At 41.2% G+C, this 25838-nt stretch overlaps 1 protein-coding gene across 3 annotated transcripts; it reads right to left on the reverse strand.

The window, feature by feature from the left end:
- Positions 1-457: 457 nt before the first annotated feature.
- Positions 458-25838, reverse strand: CDR2 (cerebellar degeneration related protein 2). Of its 3 annotated transcripts, XM_036826312.1 has the most exons (5): positions 25422-25838; positions 16928-17040; positions 4384-4532; positions 3962-4126; positions 458-2417 (listed from the first exon to the last, which is right to left on the reverse strand). In XM_036826312.1, the coding sequence occupies exons 1-5, from the start codon at positions 25498-25500 to the stop codon at positions 1559-1561; spliced, it is 1365 nt and encodes a 454-aa protein (XP_036682207.1). In that variant the 5' UTR covers positions 25501-25838; the 3' UTR covers positions 458-1558. The 3 variants fall into 3 exon arrangements, with proteins under 3 accessions (XP_036682207.1, XP_036682209.1, XP_036682208.1); XM_036826314.1 differs by lacking the exon at positions 16928-17040; XM_036826313.1 differs by lacking the exon at positions 3962-4126.

Genomic DNA, 25838 nt, shown 5'->3' on the forward strand with positions numbered 1-25838 from the left:
TCAGGGAAGATGAGACAACTTACTTTACAAACTCTTTGTACTGTTTGAAAAAATAATGTTTTACCCATTAATCCAATTTTGCCATTGAGCAAAATTAGATTCAGTGCTCATTTTAACATCTGAATACTGTAAAATGTCTTTCCTATGACTGATGATCAAATGTTTTGAGAATTACCTAGTCAAATGCTATTAATTCAGAACCAAGTCTGACATTTCTAAAATAGTGAAAATTGTATACAGCATATAAATTTGAAAATGTTTTTCAATCACATAGTAATTTTAATGAACATTTATCAGTATGAACAGAATTTGTGCTATTACACAATTCCAAGGAATGGGAAAAAATGGAAATGGAAAAAAAAATCAGTTCTTCCCAGAGAGATTTGTTGGAAGAAGAAAAGTTGGTAATAACAGTGAAATGGCTTAAGCTTAAAATAACAAGCAATTGATCCATTTGTTCATTTTCATAGGTAGTTTTATTTGATTTTTAGAAAAATATACACAATAAATGGAACCTCAGTTCTCTTAAATAGTTTTAAATTAAAAGTACGCAAGTGAGAGGATGAGCGTTATTTCCACAGTCAGGACAGCAACACTGTTTAATAAAGTGGCGGACAGGAATTCCTGCGGCAAGTCACAAACATTTACGGGAATGCTGAGAAGTGAGTCGGAGCGGCCTGAGGCTGGCAGGCAGGCGAGCCAGCTCAGACAGCACAGTGCGGGTACGGGTTTCGTCTCGCCCCTTTAGTCTGACTTTAAGAAAAGAATGATTTGCCTATCCTAACCACTACAGCTTTGAGTAGAAACATTTGAATGTGGGGAAGAGGCCCTCCAGGGCTCTGACAAGCTAACTGGGCCAACCAGAGCCTGCCCTTTTAGTTTGGTATTCAGTTAGACTGAAATGTATTAGGATTACCTGTCAGTCACAGTTCAACTGGTAGCCCATGTAACAAACTCAAAGGCTTGGAGTATTTGTTAATGCCATGTATTTTGGATTAGACCCCTGCTTTCTCCTGAACATTCTTCTTAATGAATTCACAGTATCCAACAGTGTTTGCAAAAGATATTTTCACTTGGCAGCCATCTGACTTCTACATAGTTTTGAGAAGTTAAGCAAGGAGGCAGTAGGAATTGCCTTAGCTTTGTTTCAGCTCTGCCCTTTCCCCTATATAATATACACTACGTATATATATATATATATATATATATATATATACACACACACACTATATACTACAGTTACTCCAGGCCTACTTCTCCAGGAGCACATATTCTCCCTCCACTGGTTCTGGGGTTTTTCAAGGAATCACAACCTAATTATCACGCCAGCCAGAGGCCAGTTTGTCATGGGATTTACTGAGGAGCTTAAATGGAACTCGATTATACAACTGCCACCGGTAGCCACCTTCCTCCCTCGCTGTATGCATTTGCTAAATAAGCAAAGCAATGAGGCAAACGTCAGGAGCAGCATCAGGCTTTGGGGTCTACACACACTTGTGTGAGTGGGAGAGAGAGGTGATAGGAAACAGGCCAATTAGTAGTGGAGCTGGCGGTTCACTTAGGAATGAGAAGAGAGAGATCGGTATTTTGTTCTCTGTTCGTCTATTTCCTGTTTAGTTTTCTTGATGCAGCTAAAGATCTCCTTAAAAAGCACTTTGTATTCTGGTGGCGTCGAGGTGGTGGGGGAACTGATGGGCTCTGGGGTGACAGAGGCCGGTTCCCAGCCAAGGGTGCCAGGCTCAGGCTGGGCGCTCACTGCAGCCGGGTCCTTGGCCCTGGAGGTCTGCACAGCCTTGTGGGACAGGGAGTCCTCCTCCTGCTGGCACTTCTTCAGCAGCTCCTCGTACTTCACCTTGAGGGCACTGTACTGTGTGTCCACCTCGTGCAGGAGGGAGACGCCCCTCTGCTTCACGGCCTTGGCCCTCCGGATGCAAGTCTCCTCGTGGCCCTTCACAATGTCGCCGCCCGCCAGGCTGCTCAGCACCGTCTCACTGCTGCTGCGCTTGAGAGGCTTTCTGTGCGCTTCGGGCACGGTCAGGAGCATTTCGTCCAGCAGGCTCTGGCTGGGCTCCTTGACAGGGACAAACAGAGAGTCCGGCACCAGCTTCTCAACCCCATTCACAAAAGGATGCTCCGACTGCAACATCTGCCGCATGCCCGCCACCTCGGCCTCCAGCTCCAGCGCGCGGGCTCGGCAGGCGTCCGCGGCCCCCAGCTGCCGCTGCAGCTCGCTGTTCTCCTTCAGCACCAGCCCACACTCCTCCTCCACGGCCGCCCGCTTCTGCCGCTCCAGGCTCAGCTGCGCCTGCAACATTGTCACTGTTTTCTTCAAGTGCTCATTTTCTTCTTCATCAGGGCTTTGCTGACTTTGTAAGGAAGTGATCTTCTCAGCAAACACATGATCGTACACGAAGTGCCTGGGGAAAATGTCGAAAGAATCTATTACACAGGTCGACTGAGAATGCAAAGAGGGAGACTGATGATTTTTTGCAACTACCTATTTTTGAGGAGCCGTGACGTGACTGATGTTTTGCCTGCTCCGCACCAGAGCAGTGGCTAAAGTGAACACATGTGAGAAAACACACATTCTGTGACTAATTTTTTTTGAACATTAAAAATACTACAGAACATCCATTCCCAAAGACCAGCTGTACGACTGATACTGTTCGAGGAAATCAGAACAGCCAGTGGTGCTCAGTCTTGGCTGCAGATTAGAATCACCTGGGCAGTCTTAAAAAATACTGAAGCCTGGGTCCCGCCCACATAGATTCTGACCTAGCCGGTCTGCCATCTGGACTTGAGTTTTTTTTTTTTTTTTTTTTTTAAAAAGCTCTTCATGTGATTCATAATATACAGCTAAGACAGAACCACTGCTGCAGTGATTTTTAAACCACAAACACATCAGAAACACCTGGGCAGCCTTTTCTTCACACCTAGAGATTCTGATTAGGCCTGAGGGCGTCGCTGGTTTGGCAGTGAAAAGCCGCACAGGTGACCTGGTGAATGGTCGACGCTGAGGACCACCAAACGCACAGGCTGGTCTCTCACCTCTTCAGACTCCTAGGCAACTTGTAACTGTACTTATTTGTGTGATTATTTGCTTATCTGCCTCTTCATGAGACTGAAACCTCCACGAGGGCAGGAACTTTGTCTGTTTTGCTCACCACTCCTGACATCTGGCATTAGCACCTGCCTTACAACAGGTGCTCAAGAAATAGTTCTTAGGGCTTCCCTGGTGGCGCATTGGTTGAGAATCTGCCTGCTAATGCAGGGGACACGGGTTCGAGCCCTGGTCTGGGAAGATTCCACATGCCGCGGAGCAACTAGGCCCGTGAGCCACAATTACTGAGCCTGCGCGTCTGGAGCCTGTGCTCCCCAACAAGAGAGGCCGCGACAGTGAAAGGCCTGCGCACCGCGATGAAGAGTGGTCCCCACTTGCCGCAACTAGAGAAAGCCCTCGCACAGAAACGAAGACCTAACACAGCCATAAATAAAATAAATAAATAATTAAAAAAAAAAAAGAAATAGTTCTTAAATAAAGATTCAACCTCAGAACTCTATATTGTAAAGGCATTTCTGCAGGCAAAAAAACCTTCTGTTTGCCTGGATTTTTGTTTTACTGAATTTTCAATTTTTTTCTTCACTGGAATGTGAAATACAACCCCAAAATCTGTAGTCTATCAGAAGTACTGCACCTTATTTTAAAATAAGATTTAACACATTAAAAGCACTAAAATAAATACTCACGAGACTTTCAAAAATAAGTGTTCACAGAATTACTAATACCCAATAACTCAATCATTTGTATGTTTAAATTAAGTGGTTTTGTTCAAACCAACGGTGGTCTAAGAGCCAAGTGGCATTTCCTAAAAGGGTACTTTTAATCTACTGGAATCCAGAATGTGTCAGTGACACGAGATGCTCTCCTGCTTGCAAATGCCACAGAAAGGCAGGCTCTTACTGGCGGAGGTCATACAGCTCTTTCAGAGACGAGAAGCTGGGTGCCGATTTCTCACGGTCATGCTTCCCCTGGCTCCTTCTCCCTTGGCCAGATGACTTCAGCTCCTCCACTTGGCTCTGGAGGTGATCAATGTTGGTTTGTAGGCATTCAATTGTTTCAGTCAGACTGCGAGGAAAAGACAGAAGCCAATTGCTGCTTGTCATATTAAATTAAGGGCATAAGCAGTGAGGAGAGATTAGCTGCCAGCCACTCAAACTGGGCTTCCATAATTGGAAAAGACTTCTATTTAATCTCTATTCTCCACAGAGAATTAAATTAAACCTTACCCCATATTGACCCAAACCCACTACAGCCATGTTCTATTCTAGTTTATACTACATGACTTCTCCTAGGGCTTCTTCAATGGATTCTAAAAACTTTACCTCAGAATCTTCTGCTGTGATGCCTTGCTGTCAGCAACGAGCTTTTGATTTGTTTCTTCCAGTTCCCTTGCTGTGACATCTAATTGCTCATAAACCTTTGCGTGCTGTTCATTCATCTGCCGCAGAAGCTCCACCTGCTTGGTCAGATACTGGAAGAGATGATTGTGACCAGTTCACACGTTAAACAGATAAGATACCTGCAGCATTCCAGCACCAACTGTATCCCACAATTCAATTCAATTCTGACACTAACTGCCTGGAGTTGTAAGGGCTCAGTCCCACAAAACTGCCCCCAGTTCAGGTGCTGTTGGCAAGTCCCAGGCACCACCCGTACATTCAAACAACCAGCTGTAAATTTGGGGGTTCCCATGACCTCCCCTCAGGTTCAGTAATTCGCTAAAACAACTCACAGAACTCGGGAAAGGGATTTACTTACACTTACTGCTTTATTATAAAGAATACAACTAAGGAACAGCCAAAGGGAAGAGATGCGCAGGGCAGGGATGGGGGTGGAGAGCAGTGTGGGGCTTTCTTGCCTTCTCCAGATGCACCACCCTCCCAGCACGTCCACGTGTTCACCAACCCGGAAACCCAGCTTCACTGCACAGACATGATCCATTCAATCACTGGCCACTGGTGAGTGAACTCAATCTCCAGTCCCTGACCCCTCTCCAGAGGCTGGGGATTGGGCTGAAAGTTCTAACCCTCTAATCATGTGGTTGGTCCCTCTGGCAACCAGTCTCCATCCTATCATTCAGGAAATTCCAAGGGATTTAGGAGCGCTACACCAGGACATGGGGACAAAGGTCAAATATATGATTTTCATTATACCACAATACCACAGGTTTATTTTATGAAAAGAACTTTAAATCTCAATTAAACTACTTTCCTTAATAAGAACTGAGTACAAGCCATCCTTTATATGCTTAGTTTCCCTAAAGCTCACCAACATCTCGTGTATCATAAGGCTGTTCTACTCTTACAAAGCACAAAACACACATAAAATTAATATCTGACAGGAAAATCTAAGTGAGACACGATAATCCCACAAGAGAAAAAGCATGGAATACATGATCAATGTTTAAACAAAAATATGTTTTATAGACATAAGAAAAGCCTAAAGAGGAGGATTTTAGATGATTTTCGCTTGAAAAAAATTTAATTTTTTTTCCTCTGGGTGAGAGATCCTGGACAAAGAACAGGGAAAAAATATTGATTTAACCAGAAAAAGATATTTTAACTTAGTATTATTCAAAGATATTTTTAATTCTGTGAGAATGTTGTCACCATAATCCTCCTTATTTGTGAGAAACTTGCCAGATTATTTATTTTGGTACTGCTAAGACTGCTTTCTAAATGGCCAAGGATAAAGGGGAATAGTCACAACCTTAATGCCTCAATGTTACGTTTCCTTGTTTCCCCTCCGACTCAACTCCACCTGAAGACGACGAAAGACAGTATATATTCCAAATGAAATAGTCACAATATTTCTCTGGGGCACAACCAGAAAGAGGAAAAAGGTAGGTCTGAAGCATTACCAATGACCAAATGGTAATAGACCAGACATGACTTTAAAAATACTTTTCTTGAGGCTTCTCTTATATACCTATACAAGTATTTGCAAAGCTAACAGACTTCTTTCACAGACTTCTTTCAAAGAAAGGGCTATATGACTTTCAATGGGCTCTTTAAATGGCAGTGGTGTGGCAGAGTTGAAAAAAGTATATGAGGCCTTTTTTCAAACTAGTTACATAGCTCGGTAGCGATGTGTTGAGAAAACACCTAATTCTCATACCTTCTCATCTGAAACTCTTGGCCAAGAGTGTTTTGGAAAATTCTTTAAATTTTAGGAAGACGACACACACTTTATAACATCCCAGTGAGGGTTGGGTAGCAACCTGTTATCAAGCATTAATATTCTCATCAAAAGTATAAATAAAGATTATAAACAGCCTCACATGAGTTCAGGTCAGGGTTTGCTGTCAAATGAATTTGTTGCCTACTTAAGAAAAAAATCTTGTTTTTATAGAGCTTTTTGGGTTCAGAATTGAAAATAAATTGTGGATCCGTTAGTACCTACCCTGTAGGATTGAAAGTATTAAATGAGGTGGAGTGAGCACACAGCATAGCCCCTGTAAAAGCCTGTGTTTATTCTTCACTCCCTCAATCCCCACCAGCTTCTCCTAGAAGTGTGCCTGTAATCCTGCCCTCTGGCTGGCAATGTCCTGGTAGATTCCTGTCACTGGTAGGGAATGTTTTCAATCTCTTTGGAATACTGGAGTAGAAAAAGGTTTAGAACATAGGAATGTATATAATAGCTGCAGAAATTTTGCAAGCTACTTTATGTCAAGTATAAGATCTCAAGTATTCTTTGGGACTGATTCACAACAACCTAAAAAAAGTCTAATGCACAGACCAGACACTTAATTATTAAGTTACCACAGGAGCTGGGTCTGCCTAGTGATTGGAATAGTCGCATCCTCCGTAGGACACATCTGCCCCACAGAGGGCAGGTGGGAGGCCAATTCCCATGCAAGTCTTGGTGGGCACAGGATCAGAGAAGAGAGATGACCTGATGGGAGGCAGCAGTACAGAAGCTAAGAGCACAGGCTGTGGGGTTGGAATTTGGTTTGAAGTCCTACTTTGCCATTGCTAACTGGGTGACCTCCCGTGAGTAACTCAGTTTTTCTAAGGTGAGATTTCCTCATCACCTACCTCACAAGGTTGCTGTGAGGTTAATATGAGGGAAGGGTTCAGCATGGTATCTCGCAAATGGTAAAATTGCTCGATAAGAGTAGCTATTTCATCCTTATCTACAGTTACGCGTTTTCAAACTTTACATGTGCTAAAATTCAACTGGGGGATTTATTCAAGTATAGGAATCTGGGCCCCTTTCCCCTAAAATTCTGAGTCAATGAGACTGTGGTAGAGCCAGGATTCTGCATTTTTAGTAAAAACCCCAGGTGATGTTAGTACAAATGGTCCATGGATCACACTTACTAGAGAAATGTTGATCTTGGACATGGAAAATTCTGGAAGCCTCCCCTCCCCCAACCCAATGTCTCTTTCTCTTGGGTCCAGGAGACATAAACATTCACTTGGATTGACAATGATTCTTACGCTTAATGTATACCATTTCCCTTCTTAAGACTTAATTTAGTTGCAGTTATTCACAAAAATTAGGCTATATTTTAACTGTATCACAACAGCATTCTTTATCATGTTATATTTTGACATGTTCCTACAATCATAATTCCCTGAAGGTATTTACTACTTATATAATTGAGTGCTCCTTCCTAAATTCTCAGCCCACACAAATACCGATTCTCTACAGATGGCTAATCTTATCTACTGCATTTAAAAAACTTGTTAAAATGGATAATTTCAAACATATATAAATGCAGAAAAATGGTTTAATGAACCCTCATCTATCCATCATCCAGTTTCACAATTATCAATATACAGTCAGTCTTGTTTCATCTCTACTTTTCCACTCCCCTCATCCCCAATCAATTTAAAGCAAATCCAAGACATCTTAATTTAAGTATACATATTTATATATTTCTAAGCGATAAGACCTCATTTTAACCACAATTCCAATCACACTTTTAAAAACCCCAACAATTCCTTAATATGTTTCAGTGTTAACATTTTCCCATCTCTTAAATGGTTTTTCCAGCTTCATTTGTAGTCCTTATTTCACCCTCAGGGGGTACCTTCATCTTGAAATTGCGGAGTTGCCTCCCTTTAAGGCAAGCTCCCCCTTCCTTTAGGGCCTTTATTACCCAATCTCCCTTCTCCCAGGGGCCTCGCCTTTCCTGGCTGGCTCCATCTAATCCAGCAGCTCTTGACCTGAGGTCCACGGGTTGAATTGACAGGGTCCACGAACTTGGATGGGAGAAAAGTTACACCTTCATTTTCACTAACTTCTAATTGAAATTTAGCATTTTCTTCAATTATGAATGGAGGCAACAAACCACCAGTAGTATGAGGAGTACTTAGGACCTCATCACTTACAGGAATCACAGATGTTTCCATAGCACATGATAGTGGCTGCAGAAATCTTGATTTATCTCATCACTATTTGAAATGACAGTTTTTAGATTGCTATTAGATCTTGGTATTTAATGAATTAATAAACACTTCTATTAATATATCACAAATTTATTTTTTCAATATTTTGATAGTCATTTCAATATAACCAATTCCCTCTGTAATTTTATGTATTTCATGTATTTTAAGAGGTCCATCTTAGAGTCACGAGATAGCCAAAGGGATCGACAGCACAAAGGTGGCCAAAAAACTCAAGATTATCCTTTAGGCCTCCATGCAAACATAAAGGCTTCAGAAGCCTTTCTAGACCAGCCCATCTAAAGCAACACCACTCCCAAGGCACTCTATTAATTTCCCTCAAAACACTTCACACTTAATAATAAACAACCAAATTGCTTACTTGTTAACGTCACAGTCTTCCTAACCCTCCTTGAAGAAGGGAAGGCTCTTACACATCTAGTCCATTTAGCACAATTCTTGATACACAGTAGGGACTAAACAAATATTGGCTAATGGCCATTTCTAGACCTCTCTTCACAACAGCTCATGCTTGGTACCACAACTCAGACTGCTGGAATGTCGAGAGCCTTCTTTCAAAGAGTTTGAGAATGGCTTTGGCTATAGCCCTTTTGGGAAAAGGCCCTATTAGATACTAATTCTTTCCCCTCTTGCTCCATTTATGGACAATTTCTCTGTGTTTATTCCCATGGCACAGGTATGCCTCAGCAATCTGAAAGAGACATTTTTTACCAGTCTCTCTTACATGGGCCCCAAGATATGTCCCTTTTTAAAGATATAATATTCAAATTAAGAGTCATGGCCGACATAAAGGAAATAAGTCAATATGTAAATAAGTACAAAGAGGCTGTTTAGAAAACTGCAGTAGGTCCCCCTTATTTGATATATAAAAACCTGTAGGGGGAAAAAAACACAATGAAACCATTTAGGAAGAACTTGTGATATTTTGGTCTTAGAGGACTTGGTTTTAAGGACAATCTAAAGAATGGCAGGAAGCTTGTTTTCACGTGGTAGGAGTTTAATCTTATTATGATTAAATCAAAACTAATCAGAAAAGCCCTTCACTTCTCCACGAACCTGTGATAGGTTACCTAACAAAGGAATCTGACTAAATTGGTCAGCAACTTAAAAGAAAAATTTTTAGCTCTCTCAGCAAGTACTGATGTGAGGCCAGAGAATCAGAATCCATGTAGTCAGACACTGCTTTAAGGCTTGGCCTCCAAAACTTCAAATTAGTATTTAATCAAATTTTTTCTGATTCTACAAGGAAATGGGTTAGCTTATTTTCTACCCTTCATTTAAAGGTATGGCTATGCTTCTCATGTTCTGGTTTTCTCAATTCAGAATCTTTGATCATAGCCTCAAATGAACCTGTCTGGATTGCCAAGATCCCAAAATTCAAGTGCCAAAAAGAGATCGAGTACAAAAGTATTTGTCATATTAAACAGGGGTGGGTGATGAGGGGATATTTAAGCTAAACAGTGGAGGGAGGGGAACATGGGGGTAGCAAAAACACAGGCAAAAATGTCAACTTATAGGCAAGAGTGTCAAAGTTTAAGTTCCGTGGGTTATCTCCCACTTGTCTTAGAATTTGTACAGAATGTCACCTCAACTAGGAGTAAAAGGTTCAGGTTATGTGAAAAAGCTATAAATAGGCCACCTTTACAATTGAGGCAAACTTTTGAAAAAGGCCAGCAGGATTATATTAACACCTGTTTGCAACTGTAGAACCCTGACCTGGAATGCTGGAAAAGACAGACACAACCGAACTAAAAACTCATAAGAATGGAATGGAAATTCAGCTTTTATGCAGTGTTGGGATTATCCTTATATTAAGGATTACAGCCCAAATCCTCTGAATTTAGTATCGAAATGACCTTCCATAATACTGAAGAAATATTTCCCATTACCTTTGAAAAACTTCTTTCCCCTGATTAAAATATTATATTGCCCCTGAAGGAAATTTAGGAAAAAATTAAAAAGTATGAATATGAAAATAAAAACCACCTATAATCTCACTATTAAAAGCTTGGCTTGTTCTTAAGATCTATTTTCCAATAATTGAAAAGGATTTATTTTTTTCAGAATTAAGATTTTCATTACTAAAATTCTTAAAACACGGATAAACTGTGCAACCATTTATACTGTCCAAAATATATACACACACATAATCTCATCACCTCAGAACAACTCTGTACCAATGTCATGCAAGCATTCTTACCACAATTACACAGCGGAGCAAACAGGATCTGAGAGGTAATTCACAGGCTTAAAGTCCAGCTATTTGCTATAGAATTAAGGGCTTAAGTCGGAACATTCTAACAGAGGCCAGAGCTCCTTCCACCTCCTTTCAAAATCTCCAGAGGTGGAAACCCACAGTTTAGGAATTATTGGAAGTGCTTCGTAAACTGCTTACCTGTCCTCTGTTAAGACACTGATTTGAACGAGTATTCAGTGATTACCTACTATGTTCCAAAGACCATGAATAAACACAACAACAGCCTTCAATGTTGCAACGGAAAATGGGGAGGTGGCAGGGGGAGAGAAAGAGAATAAAACAAATCAAGACATAAGTGTAATATATAGTAGAATATCGATAAATGTCATAGGGGAAGCACAAAATGCTTTAAAATTTCCAAGGAAGACATGAGCTTCTGAAAGAAGGGACACCTCTAAGGCCAGACTTCTTTGACTCCTGTGGGGATAATGCAGGTTTCCAAGCAGAGAAGCAACAGAAACACAAGGCTGTGGGCTGCTCACACAATTGTAGAAAACTTTACGAGAATCCGATTGTGTCTGATGTGTCAGATCTCATTACTCTCCAAAGCTTCTCTCCATCCCCTCATTCAGGAGAGAAAAACTTGCTCTGGAATCTTGAAAAATTAGATGCTGAGTAAAAGCCACACAGGCTATAGGCATCTTTGAAGCCAATCATTACTTTCAACGTTTATTTAATCATTTTTTTTACATTAAAAACAATGCCTAACAAAATACTAATTTTTATGAGGACTGTTTGAAACCCGTTAACAGTCTTTGAAAGCATACTTGTAGTTCTACTGAGAAAATATCCTTTCACAGTTTCCTAGTTGTCTATTTCCATAATGAGTCAGTTTTGGGGATTTTTTTTTTTAACATCTTTATTGGAGTACAATTGCTTTACAACTGTGTGTTAGTTTCTGCTGTATAACAAAGTGAATCAGCTATACGTATACATATATCCCCATATCCCCTCCCTCTTGCGTCTCCCTCCCACCCTCCCTACCCCACCCCTCTAGGTGGTCACAAAGCACCGAGCTGATCTCCCTGCACTATGTGGCTGCTTCCCACTAGCTATCTATTTTACATTTGGTAGTGTATATATGTCCATGCCACTCTCTCACTTCGTCCCAGCTTACCCTCCCCCCTCCCCGTGTCCTCAAGTCCATTCTCTACATCTACGCCTTTATTCCTGTCCTGCCCCTAGGTCCATAAGAACCATTTTTTTTCAGATTCCATATACATACGTTAGCATACGGTATTTATCTGTTTCTGACTTACTTCACTCTGTGTGACCGACTCTAGGTCCATCCACCTCACTACAAATAACTCAATTTCGTTTCTTTTTATGGCTGAGTAATATTCCATTGTATATATGTGCCACATTTTCTGTATCCATCCATCTGTTGACGGACACTTAGGTTGCTTCCAGGTCCTGGCTATTGTAAATAGTGCTGCAATGAACATGGCGGTTCATGACTCTTTTTGAATTATGGTTTTCTCAGGGTATATGCCCAGTAGTGGGATTATGCTGGGTCGTATGGTAGTTCTATTTTTAGTTTTTTAAGGAACCTCCATCCTGTTCTCCATAGTGGCTGTATCAATTTACATTCTCACCAACAGTTCAGGAGGGTTCCCTTTTCTCCACACCCTCTCCAGCATTTATTGTTTGTAGATTTTTTGACGATGGCCATTCTGACCAGTGTGAGGTGATACCTCATTGTACTTTTGATTTGCATTTCTCTAATGATTAGTGATGTTGAGCATCCTTTCATGTGTCTGTTGGCAATCGGTATATCTTCTTTGGAGAAATGTCTATTTAGGTCTTCTGCCCATTTTTGGATTGGATTGTTTTTTTTTTTTGGATTGTTTTTTTGATATGGAGCTGCATGAGCTGCTTGTATATTTTGGAGATTAATCCTTTGTCAGTTGCTTCGTTTGCAAATATTTTCTCCCATTCCGAGGGTTGTCTTTTTGTCTTGATTATGGTTTCCTGTGCTGTGCAAAAGCTTTTAAGTTTCATTAGTTCCCATTTGTTTATTTTTGTTTTTATTTCCATTTCACTAGGAGCTGGGTCAAAAAGGATCTTGCTGTGATTTATGTCATAGAATGTTCTGCCTAGGTTTTCCTCTAAGCGTTTTATAGTGTCTGGCCTTACATTTAGGTCTTTAATCCATTTTGAGTTTATTTTTGTGTATGGTGTTAGGGAGTGTTCTAATTTCATTCTTTTACATGTAGCTGTCTGGTTTTCCCAGCACCACTTATTGAAGAGGCTGTCTTTTCTCCACTGTATATGCTTGCCTCCTTTATCAAAGATAAGGTGATCACATGTGCATGGGTTTATCTCTGGGCTTTCTATACTGTTCCACTGATCTATATTTCTGTTTTTGTTCCAGTACCATACTGTCTTGATTACTGTAGCTTTGTAGTATAGTCTGAAGTCAGGGAGCCTGATTCCTCCAGCTCTGTTTTTCTTCCTCAAGATTGCTTTGGCTATTCGGGGTCTTTTGTGTTTCCATACAAATTGTGAAATTTTTTGTTCTAGTTCTGTGAAAAATGCCATTGGTAGTTTGATAGGGATCGCATTGAATCTGTAGATTGCTTTGGGTAGTATAGTCATTTTCACAATATTGATTCTCCCAATCCAAGGACATGGTATATCTCTCCATCTGTTTGTATCATCTTTAATTTCTTTCTCAGTGTCTTATAGTTTTCTGCATACAGGTCTTTTACCTCCTTAGGTAGGTTTATTCCAAGGTATTTTATTCTTTTTGTTGCAGTGGTAAATGGGAGTGTTTCCTTAATTTCTCTTTCAGATTTCTCATCATTAGTGTATAGGAATGCAAGAGATTTCTGTGCATTAATTTTGTATAGTTTTGGGGATTTTATCCTAGCGTTTTCACCAGTTCTGCACATTCTTCATCTACTCTGAGTAGCTTGTTCCAGGACCATTTTCTGGCTGATTTAAAATTTCTCTGGGTTGGTAGGATAAGAGCTTACTTTTTGGTTTTCAACTATATTTTGCTAAATTTAAAAAATGATCACGTATTACTTTTTGAATCAGGAAAACTCCCAATAAACATTCTAAACAGTCAGTTTAAAACTTGTACAAGTGATTCCATTTGTGTAAAGTTCAAAGACAGGCTAAACTAATCTAGGGTGTTAGAGTGCTGTTTAGGGTGGTGACTGGAAGAGCTGATAATGTTCTCATTTCTTATCTGGGTATTGGCTGCATGGGTATGTTTATGAAAATTCTCTGAACTATATACTTAGCATTTGTGCCTTTTTCTGTATGTTTATTTCCAAAAAAAAAAAAAAGTTTACTTTAAAGAGAAAAAAAAGACATAAGGTTTGAATTAAGGAAAGAGTCCTTATAAAGTTTAGGGGGTTCCGAAAGGATATAATGATAAGAGGCACTATACCTATTGCAAGGGTCATCTTTTAGTACAGAATTAGGTTCTTCAGCTGCCTGGTTACTTTTACAAGAGCGTCAGGCTTTCCTTGTTGTAGACTACTGGAGGGAGACCTTGGAAGTCTGTTGTGATCTGCAAGTCTGCCTGGGCCCAGGTGTGAACCAAACAGGCAGTAAGGCTGGTCTGTGGGAGGCCTCTGGCTGGTAAGCGGGCTTAGCCAGAACTGCCATTTCATCTCCCTGTTTCATCCCATTCCTATTGACTTTCAGGACGTGATTTATAAAAAGAAAGAAAGAAGAAAGCCAACCGTAATGGCAGAGAAGAAATCTAAGACAGTGTTGTTCTTAGTCAAAAATAGCTTTGGATAAAGAGTGAAATGTTGAAGGCTACAATGCTTGGATCTATGAACCAGTGGACCACGTGCTCTATTACAGAAACAAGAGATCCATGGAAATGTTTCTGGAAGTAATCCAGGCTAAATTTATTTAATTAGCTTTATACATATATTTAATTGTATATTTATTTAATCATTAAGGTCTGACCTGGATACTTCATTTCTATTATGCTTTTCAACATCTTATAAGAATTGGGGGTTCGGGAGAGGTGACTGCAGGGGCCAAGGAACCACATCCGTGTAAAAACTTGATTACAAACATTTTTTAAGGAAAAAAAAATCTTACAGAAGACTTTAGATAGTGTAGTGTTATTTGTAGATTTGTAGACTCTTCAAAGATCTTTGGATTTTTTTCAGAATGTCAATCATCTGTTTCAACTGTTTAATCATCTTCAATACCACAGAAAAGAAAATAAAGGTAGAAAGACAGGTAACTTAGATCATAAAGTAACTGTGTTTGTCATCTCCTATAGTAACAAATAGGCATCATTCTCTAATTATACAAATATTTGGACTTTTTTCATCTATATTTGGAAAATGTGCTAAAATAAGCATTATAGTATTCAGTTATAGTGATTTATAGGTGCCTTCATGGAAAACATCAATACAATGTATTAAGACTATGTTTCTACCCAAATACAAATAAATGTACCTCATGGTATACGGTAATCTCCATTTATATGCCCTAGGACCACTCTATGAAATTTTCCAATGAGTTGAAAAACGACGTCTATGAAGCAAAACAGGGATGAGTTCCTTGATCATGTATGACATTTGGCTACTTTAATAGTTTTAAAATGCCTGGTTTTCCTGCATTTTTAGGTTTCTGCCCAATTCTATTCAGTTTTGGGTATGGCATGTTCTATGCTCTTCTGATATAGAATATACCAAAAATGATAGCTGGTGACTTCAATACCATTACAAGATACACCTTCCGAGAATTATAAAGGTCTATTTCAGTCACATCATTGGCTAAATTCATAAATCCTGATGAAGGTGGGAGGGGAATCTATTGTATGCATCTTAATTATGGCTACTATGTAAAATTAAAGATACTGAAAATAAATTTGTCTTAGTTTTGATGATAGGCTTATTTGTATTCAAAAACTGAAATCTGTATAATTTTGATTGAAGTCAAGGACAATGTTATTCCACGTCTTTGCATTTCTAGCACCTGGTTCAATATATAATCAAAACTCAGTAAGTTCTGATCATGATGAATGGCTTCTGTGTTCTAAGGTCTTTTATATTTTTCTGCACATAGACATAAGAGTCCTGGTTCTACTGTACCAATTTTTTTTTCTTTTTTCTTTTTTAATTAATTAATTTATTTTTGGCTACATTGGGTCTTCGTTGCTGTGTGCAGGCTTTCGCTAGTTGTGGCGAGCGGGGGCCACTCTTCATTGCAGTGCGTGGGCTTCTCATTGCGGTGGCTTCTCTTGTTGTGGAGACCAGGTTCTGGGGCCTGCAGGCTTCAGTAGTTGTGGCACGTGGGCTCAGTAGCTGTGGCTCGCAGGTTCAGTAGTTATGGCGTACAGGCTTAGTTGCTCCATGGCATGTGGGATCTTCCCAGACCAGGGCTCGAACTTGTGTCCCCTGCATTGGCAGGCAGATTCTTAACCACTGTGCCACCAGGGAAGCCCCTACTGTACCAATTTGAGGAGAAGGAGTTGTAGTTTAAGTGCAATGCTTTTTGGGGGTGGGAGGGTAGTTTGGGGCATGAAGTGTTCTAATGGACAATTGTTTGGTTAATATCCATAACTAGCATCTTTACAGTCACCTGGCCTACACATAACTGGGCTACTTTAATGGGACTATTTACAAGACAGCACCTCCATTTTAAAGCCTTAATCTAGCATCTTTCATATTACGAAATGAGGTACTACAATTTTAAAATTTTTCATCAAATTTAGGATGGTGTTTGGTTAGGGGGAAGGGATCCAGCCAAGGAGGGGTTATAGAGGGAGTCTCAACAATGTGGATGGTTTTCTTTCTTAATCTGCTTGGTGGGCACACGGGTGTTCACTGCATTATTCTCTTGTACCTCTTCGCAGATCTCAAATACTGCATCATTCATTTTAAAAAGAAAAAAGTGAAAAACTAAGTATAATATTCACAGCTTTATTTTGCTTCACATACTTGTAAGTACTGGACCATTTACTTCTAGTACACTTCACCAAGGGTGAAGAGAGAAATTTCTTTCATCATAGCAGACTTACATGTTGGGAAAGCTTAAAGAAAGTAAAAGTCAACCTCCACACACTTCCCAATGGTTCTTTATTCTAAAAAAAGTGTATATTAGAAATTAAACCCTGCTTTTAATTCCAAGTGTTATTTTAGTTTAATACGATTGGCGCCAGAGCAGCGACAGACCACACCTCAAAGGTAACTCTCCCGCTGAGTAAATTACCTCAATTTCCTGTAACTGCTCCTGATTGGTTGTGTACATCTGCTGAAGAGAATCCTCCAGCTCTGTGTTCCGATCCAGTAATGTCTTCCCAAGCTCAGCAGCAAGTTGGAGATCTAGCACAACAAGTAAATCTTAGAAAAGTGCAAATGATCTCACTTTAACATTTTATATAACCCAGTCCTTTATTTTAAGAATGAACAAGACCCAACCCAACATATAAAGTTTAAGTCAGATCCCAGTGGAAGGTGGAATGGCACAGAAGGAAACCTGGATTCTACTTAAAATTCAGTTGTATTAGAGCCTTTTACCAGGTAATGTACTCTTGATGTACCCTTACTTGTAAGACGTGAAGAATAGTGATATTCACTTCTTTAGGAATGATCATTCAGCACTGTGACATCTAAGATCATAATTATTTGCTAATGGACTGGACTTAATCATATCCTGATTGTCTACTTTTCTGGATGGACTGTTAAGCCAAAGTACAGGCAAACCTTTCAATAGTCTCTAAAGCTCCCAGGAATCTGGCTGCTGTGAATGCAACTGTCAAAGCAAAGTGTGTTGTTACAGATCCTGGCCTCCTAAGTGGACTAAAAATTAAGTCACAAAAAGGAAAACTATTGATACATCAGTGATAAGAACATTGCCGAAGGTCTCTCTCATTTTTATCTGTTTCTCTTCATGTCCTTCCCCAAGATAAGGAAACCAGATAAGCAAAGCAGCAGTACAGTTTGTGTGGTAACTCAGTCATAGCTCATACTTTCATTTAGCAAAGAACCATATTTCTATTTTAAACCTCATTTTTCAAAGCTCTCTCTTCTTAGGCGTATATGCACGTAAGACAGGATTTGTTTGTTATAAATCCCAGAAATAAAAATTTAGTGATACAAAAAAGGACAATAGTTCTAACACAGGTGACTGAAACACTTATCTGCATAGTAAATTTCTTTGAGAGGTCCTTTGATATAGTGGGAAACGCACTGAACTGAGTAGGAAGGTCTGGGGTCCAGTTCTGATTGCCATTTACCAGGTTAACACTTTCAATATAGTCCCTACATTTAGTATTTTGTGTAGAGAGATGACTGTCCTGTCAATATGATTCTGAAAATCAAATGAAATAATACATAAGGCAGTACTTTACAAACTAAGCTGCAATACACAGGCAAAGTTATTATTAGTATTCATTGATTCACAAATGAATGATTTTGTTGCTAGGCACCATGCTAAGATTTGGCTAGAATGATGAATAAATGGTTGAATTTCCTGCTTTCCTGACACTCCCAGATTAATGGGGGAAGGCAGACAGCAAGTAAGTAAATAAACTTGCAAACTGTGATAAACACTGTTCATCCATACATGTATGCATAATTCAATAATAGCAGACACTGTTCTGGGGATATAGGAATAAACTCAGCTAAAAAATTCCCTGCCTTCATGGAGCTTATACTCTATTGGGAGAAACAGCATGAAAAAAATATATACTAGATAGCAAAAAGTGCTAAAGAAAAAACAAAAAAGGAAGGAAGGGGGCAGGAAGAGTATGGATGTGGGAGGTTGAAATTTAAGAACAGGCGACAAGGGCTTCCCTGGTGGCGCAGTGGTTAAGAATCCGCCTGCCAATGCAGGGGACACGGGTTCGATCTCTGGTCCAGGAAGATCCCACATGCCGCGGAGCAACTAAGCCCGTGCACCACAACTACTGAAGCCCGTGCGCCTAGAGCCCGTGCTCCTCAACAAGAGAAGCCACTGCAATGAGAAGCCCGCGCACCACAATGAAGAGTAGCCCCCGCTCACCACAACTAGAGAAAGGCCGCATGCAGCAGTGAAGACCCAACGCAGCCAAAAATAAATTTATATAAAAAAAAAAGAACAGGTGACAAGGGTGACATAAGACTCAAGATGTGAAGGAACTGAATACGTGACCCACGTAGATCTACTTAGGGGACCGGCATTAGGGACCAGCATTCCAGGCAGAGGCAAACCTGGCAAACATGACTGGGGCTAATAAGGAGGCCAATGAGGCTTGAGGGGTAGGGGTGTGTGTGTGTGTGCGTGTGTGTGTGTGTGTGGCAGTAGGAGACAAAGAGGGGCTCCATGGAACGCAGTGAAGGCTTTTCACAGGATCACTCTCTCTGGCTGTTGAGTAAATAGATGGAAAGGGACGAAGGTGGAGGGAGGGTGACAGGGATATTGCAATCATCTGGGTGAGAGAAGGTGGTGGCTTAGGCTACAGTGGCAGAGATGGAGATGAATAGAGGTGTAGGATTCTGGATATGTTTTGAATGTAGGCATGTGGTGTGCGAGAGAGAAAAAGGAAACAACCTCTGGGTGTGGTGATAATGTACAAAGGATCTACTTCAGAAAGGGAGGTCACAAGGAAAGTCTTCCTTAGGAGATGTTTTAGCTAAAGCTTGAAGGAGGAGGATCTCACCATGTAAACGCCAGGCAGAGGCCCTAAGACGGGAAAGAACTTGGCACACTGCACAGCCCAACATAAAGCCAGTGTGACGGAAGCACACTGCGGGAGAGTGGTATGGGAGTTGGAGGAGTACGCAGGGATCAGATCACACAAAATTTTATTGGCCATGGGAAAGAAAGTTTAGATTTTATTCTAAGTATGATGGAAAGTCATTTCACTTAGTGTCGAAAAATATTATTACTCATTATGAAAACAGTGAACCTCGCCACATATGATTTTAAAACAATTTTTAGAGGTTGACAAACAAGGTTTAACATTTATTCATTACACCAATATTAAAACGTAACCTAGAATAAGTGGTAAAAGAAAAGCAACAACTTTTGTTACCTGGTGCTGTCCGTCTGAGTGCATAATTAGCATTGTGCTTGGTTAGTTTTCCCTCCTTAGGAAAAAACAAAGCAGCAAAACCCGCCAAACACCACTGTTTTAAAACATTTTACACCCATTTAAAATAAAACCTTATACTTTTGTTAGATAGGTGTTAAAATACATTCTCTTGTGATTTAAATATTAACAATGTCTATTAATGTACTTAAGACTTCAGATACCAAGTCTATGAAATAACATCTTGTATTCACAAGATATAAAACCCTTTACAAACCATTCAAAGCATTTAAGAGACATTAATTTTTTATATCTTTTCAAGGTAGTTAGCCGAGATTTTCAAACGAGAAGCACAAAGATGCTAGGCAACCTGACCAAATCCACGTGGTGAGTCACAAGCAAAAGATAAACCACTGTCAATTCTAACTTTCATCACAATTCTCTATTATCCATATCCACACAATTTTAAGTCTATTGACAGAGATGTCCATATACTTCTTTGTTTAAGGTAGAGAGTACAAATCTTCCTAGTTGAGGTACTTAATCTTTTCACTTGTTTTCCTGGATGGCAATGAGAAACTAGAGTTGAGCTCTTTGGCTTTTACTGCCTGCGCTGCCAGTGAAAGCATATACAACCCCAAGCAAGTTAATATCTTGTTTTCATTAAGTGAAAAAGGAACTAAGTACAGCTGAGACGTTCCAGAAATAATTATTTTGTACTCAGAGGGTATGCAATGTGTATACATAGCCCCACATAGGAACCACCACGCTGAATTATTAAGGACAAAGCATATAAACATTACCTAGACATTACTTAAGTCTCTCCTGGCCTGCTGTAAAGGAGTGAGTAATTCCTCACTGGGAGGGACCCGAGACTCACCAAAGATATTCTTATCTAGCAATCAAAACCTGAGCCAAAACCGCTTCCAGAATAAAGACTAACTTGAGACCACTTCAGCTATTTTCCTCAGTCAGGAAACTACCCATGCTACTTAGTACCAGCCAGGAGCAGCCTTCCTTTTCCTGCTGCTGCAGAAAGAGATGCCAAGTATAGCACTCTTCCAGTAAATAGCAAACAGAGAAGAATTTGAGACTTGTCCTTATCGCAATCCTTATTTCTAGTTAAACAAAGCCCCAGCCTGGCTCAGTAACCTGAAGTCTCAGTCTCCTGAATATTTCATGGGATGTTTAGGACAGAATTCTGGCAAAACAAGTCTCAACTACAAGAAAGTGTCTGTGAAGTCACACTGTATAACAGGATATTACTTCATCTGTTAGTTTAAAGACAAGAGTCTTTTTTGGTCTTAAGAAAAAAAAAAAGTTTATTTCCTGTTGTGTAGCATCTGGCTTCCATAACCAAAAGGAGCCAAAAGCTGGCAGTGAGCCCAAGAAGGTTTTCTAACAAATTAGTGGGGGGCATGGGAGAATAAATGTCCTTTATTTTTAATTAACACATAAAAGAAAAGGAAACAATATAGTTTTGAAGCCTTATGCACCTGTTCATCTCACCTTACAATAAGGATTTTCATTAAGAGGTTGCCTTTTCTAAATCCTACTGAACTGGCATAGGCAGCCACTAAAAATACCACAGATTAACTGCAGGCTTGAGAACCGCAACTTTTCAATACCTTCATGTTTAATATTCTTCCACTAATCAGTCTTTGCAAGTGATAATAATCTATTTTAACAGTGTAAACTGTTAGCTTTAAACAGATATTCTACTCAGCCCTATGCTCTAGGCAAAAAATTAGCTCTAGCGGTAAAGTGATTTTTTAAAAAAGACCTTCCTTCCAGAATTCTGAAATCTTTAAATCCCACTGCTATTACATTTTTCTTATTTTACTTCAGTTTTTAAAAAAATACGAGGACGACATATTCCCATGTTAGCTGTAGTCTCTAGCAGTGATTCAATAACATTAAGGCTGAAAGCTTTCCCTATTGCTAAACCAAATGCGTCATTTGGTGATGCTTCTGTGCAACCCCTGTTGCCAACGTTACTATAATTGGGAAAGCGAAAAACCTGAATATAAACATCAAGAAAAATGATGGTGTCAGTTTTAAGGACCAGTGATTCAGCAAATTAGTTGCTCACATGGAAAATGTACTCCTCTTAAAAAGAAGTAGAAATCTTAGGATTCCTTTAAACTAAGATTTCATTTGCTGAACCATATAGTAGAAACCCAAATCCTTACTCTAAGCTTGCACAGCTCACCAAATGACAATTATAATAGCAGCTGGTCTAAAAGAAAACCCAGTCTCTTAAGTCTTTTCACCTTGTTCTCAGGGGCACATTTCAGAGCTAGCACCATCATTACCTGCACAGGAGGCTCCTGCTGTCCCAGAAAGGATCTCACCCCCAGAGACCACTGTCAGTGTCCTCACTGTGCCAACTCAGCCCTCTGACAAAAGACAGTCTCTTCATCAAAGTGTTTTATAAAAGCAAAGGGTTTTCTCCTTCTGCCTGCACACAGCTTTACGTGTTTCTAACAAAGTATGAATGGTAGTCCAGAGCCTTCCGAGGTTAGAAACTTTCAGCAATTTTAATTTTTAAAAAGAATGCCCCAAGCAAACTTTGGTACAGAGGTTCAGTCTACTTAAATAATGCTTCTATTGCTAAAGGAAAAAAATCTGTAGTTCTATGACTTTGAGAACAGGATCTTAGTTGTTTTAGCAGCTCTCTCCAAACAAGGCTCTCTCAGTAAAATTAATAGTGAGGATGTTAAAAAATGAACAGACATATGTCTGCACTTGATAAAATGCCACTAGATCTGCTTATCAATCTAAGAGGACAGACCTGCTCCCAAACGTTATTCAGCAGCAAAATTATCTAGTGAGGGCTCTCCCTGTGCCAGGCACTACATGTAGTAGGCACACACCAGGAGGTGGCGTCTCCTCCAGTCAACAGGTTCCTAGACCATCAAGGAGTAGGATCCCGCCTATCCTATCTTGCGGACAGGCACTATGGCCCCAGTGCCTGGATGAACAGCTGGCACAGAATAAATAAAATTTTTGAGAAATTAACAAATTAAAAAAATCCTTTAGAAGTTTAGGAGTTCTTTAACATATAATTTAATGAAACTGGGACAAAGATACCCTTCTATTCACACTATAGCCTTCATTCTTTTACAGGCCATATTCACAGTTATGATTGTTGGAATTTCACATCTATTCCTACACTACACACTTTAAGTTATGACACACAGGGTTATGTCAAAGTCCATCGTGATAACAGATGTAAAAGTCTTTTGAAAAGCACAGAACAAATTCCAAATGCAAATTGGCATTAAGGAGGTTTGGACCTGTGCTTTTTAAGGTTTCATTAAACTTGAACACCTGATGACTTCATTTCGATCAGAGGTTAAAGAGTTCCACATCTAACCCCAATATGTTGCATTTGCTCCTCAGTAGATTGAAATATTACAACCAGCTGTTCCTAACAACCTCCCGCAGGGGGAAAGTGCAGTGTGGACTAAGGCACCTGATGGAAGAGAGCCATGAAAACAATAATCCTGTGTGAGTGCCTCAGTTCAGTTCAACAAATGTTAAAATCGAGCTTCTATTACGTGCTAAGTATTGTGCTAGATTAAAAAAAAAAAAAAAAAAAAAAGAGCCTATACAGATCTACACTTTCTAAATACAGTAAAGAAAACCATTTAGCTTTGATTATAGGACAAACTGCTTAATTTATTATAGGGAAATGTTGCAAGTGCACAATGGCTGCCTCATAAATCCTGGAGAAAGTTTCAAACTAGGCCATCAATCCTTAGGGGGAATTCTGAGAACAGGTTAAAATGTAAGACAAATTTGCCTTGTGGATGCTGTGAACATGATGGCAGATACTGCCCTGCAGCCACTGAATAGCTTAGACTATACAAGCGTAATGGTGAACTACTTTGGTTTAAGTGACAGGCCACGACATAGTGATTTAAGAAATCACCTTCCCTTCCAGGGCTTCCCTGGTGGCGCAGTGGTTGAGAATCTGCCTGCCAATGCAGGGGACACGGGTTCGAGCCCTGGTCTGGGAAGATCCCACATGCCGCGGAGCAACTAGGCCCGTGAGCCACAACTACTGAGCCTGCGCGTCTGGAGCCTGTGCTCCGCAACAAGAGAGGCCGCGACCGTGAGAGGCCCGCACACCGCAACGAAGAGTGGCCCCCGCTTGCCGCAACTAGAGGAAGCCCTCGCACGGAAACAAAGACCCAACACAGCCCCAAAAAATAAATAAATAAATAATAATTAAAGGTGCTAATAATTAAAAAAAAAAAAAATCACCTTCCCCCAGAAGAATTCTTTATGTTTCTTTTCTAAGTACGAGTCATTCAAGCCTACATTCTTTCTTCCCCCCAAATTCAATGGTTAGCAGGAACAAACACCATGGCCATTTACTATCCAACTAAATGAGATGTTAATTTTTTGTGCAAGTTAGAGCGAAAAAGTTGATTTACACAGAACAGCTGAAACAAGATGCCTGAAAAAAATTCCTGAGGATTATTCAGGATTCAGTATAGTGGTTGAGAACGTTTGCTCTGGAGTTTGGAGAGGAATCCTAGCTCCCCCAATAACAGTATCTACTTCTACCTCTGAAACTTTGTTGGATTAAACGAGCACCTGTGTGAAGGGCGCATCAGTGTCTGGCACACAAACGCTGTTTCCCAACTGCAAGTTCCTGCTATTAATAGGCAAAAAGCTGGGTGGCACTGGCTCCAAACTGAGGGCCGCTCTAAAGTTTTCTCTGGAGACAAGAAATCCAAGACAGGCCAAGACAGGAATGCCTGTTTTTAACTAAAAAGCTAGGGTGCAAAGTGAAGGAAGTGGCAGAGGTAGAAGTGCCCTCAAGTCATCTCACTTGGCATCCGGTAAACTACTCTGCATAAGCAGTTTTTTTTCGCCCCCAACAGTCTAACACCAACTGAAAAAGCTGTAAACCAGGTGGTGAAGAAGAGACAGGGTTTGGGCAGTGACTATGATGACTCCTCATTCTGAGTGTGTGGGTTCAAAAACACTGCTGTACAGCAGAAACTAACACAACATTGTAAATCAACTATACTCCAACAAAAATTAGTTTAAAAAAATACTTGCTCCCACACGTAACTTGAGGGAAGTCATTTGGCCGCTTTAGCCTCCGCTTTCCCCATCTGGAAAATGGGGTAACACGAATTACTCTCTCACGGAGTTATTATGTCTATCAAATGTGTGCAAAGGGCTCGGCACGGTTCCTGCCACACAGCACTGCCACCCGGGGACTTAATACCTGCAGCAGTTCACATTCGCTGGGAGCCCCGGCTGTGGTTCCCCCCGGAGGCGGAGGAGAAGCGGGGCACGAGCCCGGTAAGGGGCCACCCCTCTCTGCTCCGAGGAACGCCGTGGGGATTAAATCAATTAATCCGGGGAGAGCGCTTCAAACGGTGCCTGGCGCCCGGTTAGCACTGCACACGCAGTAGTGGTGGTGATGATGCTAATGATGCTGACGCTGATTACCGCGCAGAAACCTGGGCCCCGCAAAGCGGAGTCCTCCCGGGTGGGACGGGCAGGCGCGACAGTCCCAACGCCAGGTGAGCGCCAGACCTACCCCGCCCCTGGCATCGGTGGGCCCCGAGCAAAAGCAACTTTTTAACAATTTCGCGGCCGGGAGGAGTAGCCTCGAGCCGGCAGCCGCCCCGACCAGGCCCCGCCTGGCGATCGCGCCCTCACCTTGCTGGAGGTCCTGGTGGTCGTACCACGGCTCGTCCTCTTTCATCTCAAACTCCTCCACCAGGTTTTCCGCCAGCATCTCGGCCGGCTCTTCCAGGGGCAGCGGCCCCCGCCGCCGCCGGCCCGCCTCAGCCGCTGCCCCGGGCTCTCCGCCGGCCCCTCCGCACTCAGCCAGAGCCGCCCTCTGGCGGGACCCGCCGCCGCCCAAGTTCCGCCGCGCCGCCCGACCACAGCCACCCGCCGCCGCTGCCGCTGCCGCAGCGGGGCGGCCCGCAGCGCACGCCGCGGACCAGCTTCCCGACTCGCCCCGCGCTGCCCAACGACCCCAACGGCCAGCGCCCCGGCGCGAGCGCACCAGCCGGCGTTCCAAGCCGGCTCCTCACGCCGCAGCCGGGCCCAACGTGGCACTTCGGCAGA

The sequence above is a fragment of the Balaenoptera musculus genome, chromosome 15 (genome assembly GCF_009873245.2).
Source record: "Balaenoptera musculus isolate JJ_BM4_2016_0621 chromosome 15, mBalMus1.pri.v3, whole genome shotgun sequence".
In the NCBI taxonomy this organism is placed as follows: Eukaryota; Metazoa; Chordata; class Mammalia; order Artiodactyla; family Balaenopteridae; genus Balaenoptera; species Balaenoptera musculus.

What these genes read in the sequence shown, in the direction of transcription:
- CDR2 (XM_036826312.1), bottom strand. Translation starts at nt 25,500, where the DNA reads ATGCTGGCGGAAAACCTGGTGGAGGAGTTTGAGATGAAAGAGGACGAG. An exon ending in CCACCAGGACCTCCAGCAAG is followed by an intron (nt 17,041 to 25,421) that starts GTGAGGGCGCGA and finishes TTGTTGTGCTAG; the next exon opens with ATCTCCAACTTGCTGCTGAG. An exon ending in GAGCTGTATGACCTCCGCCA is followed by an intron (nt 2,418 to 3,961) that starts GTAAGAGCCTGC and finishes CATTTTCCCCAG; the next exon opens with GCACTTCGTGTACGATCATG.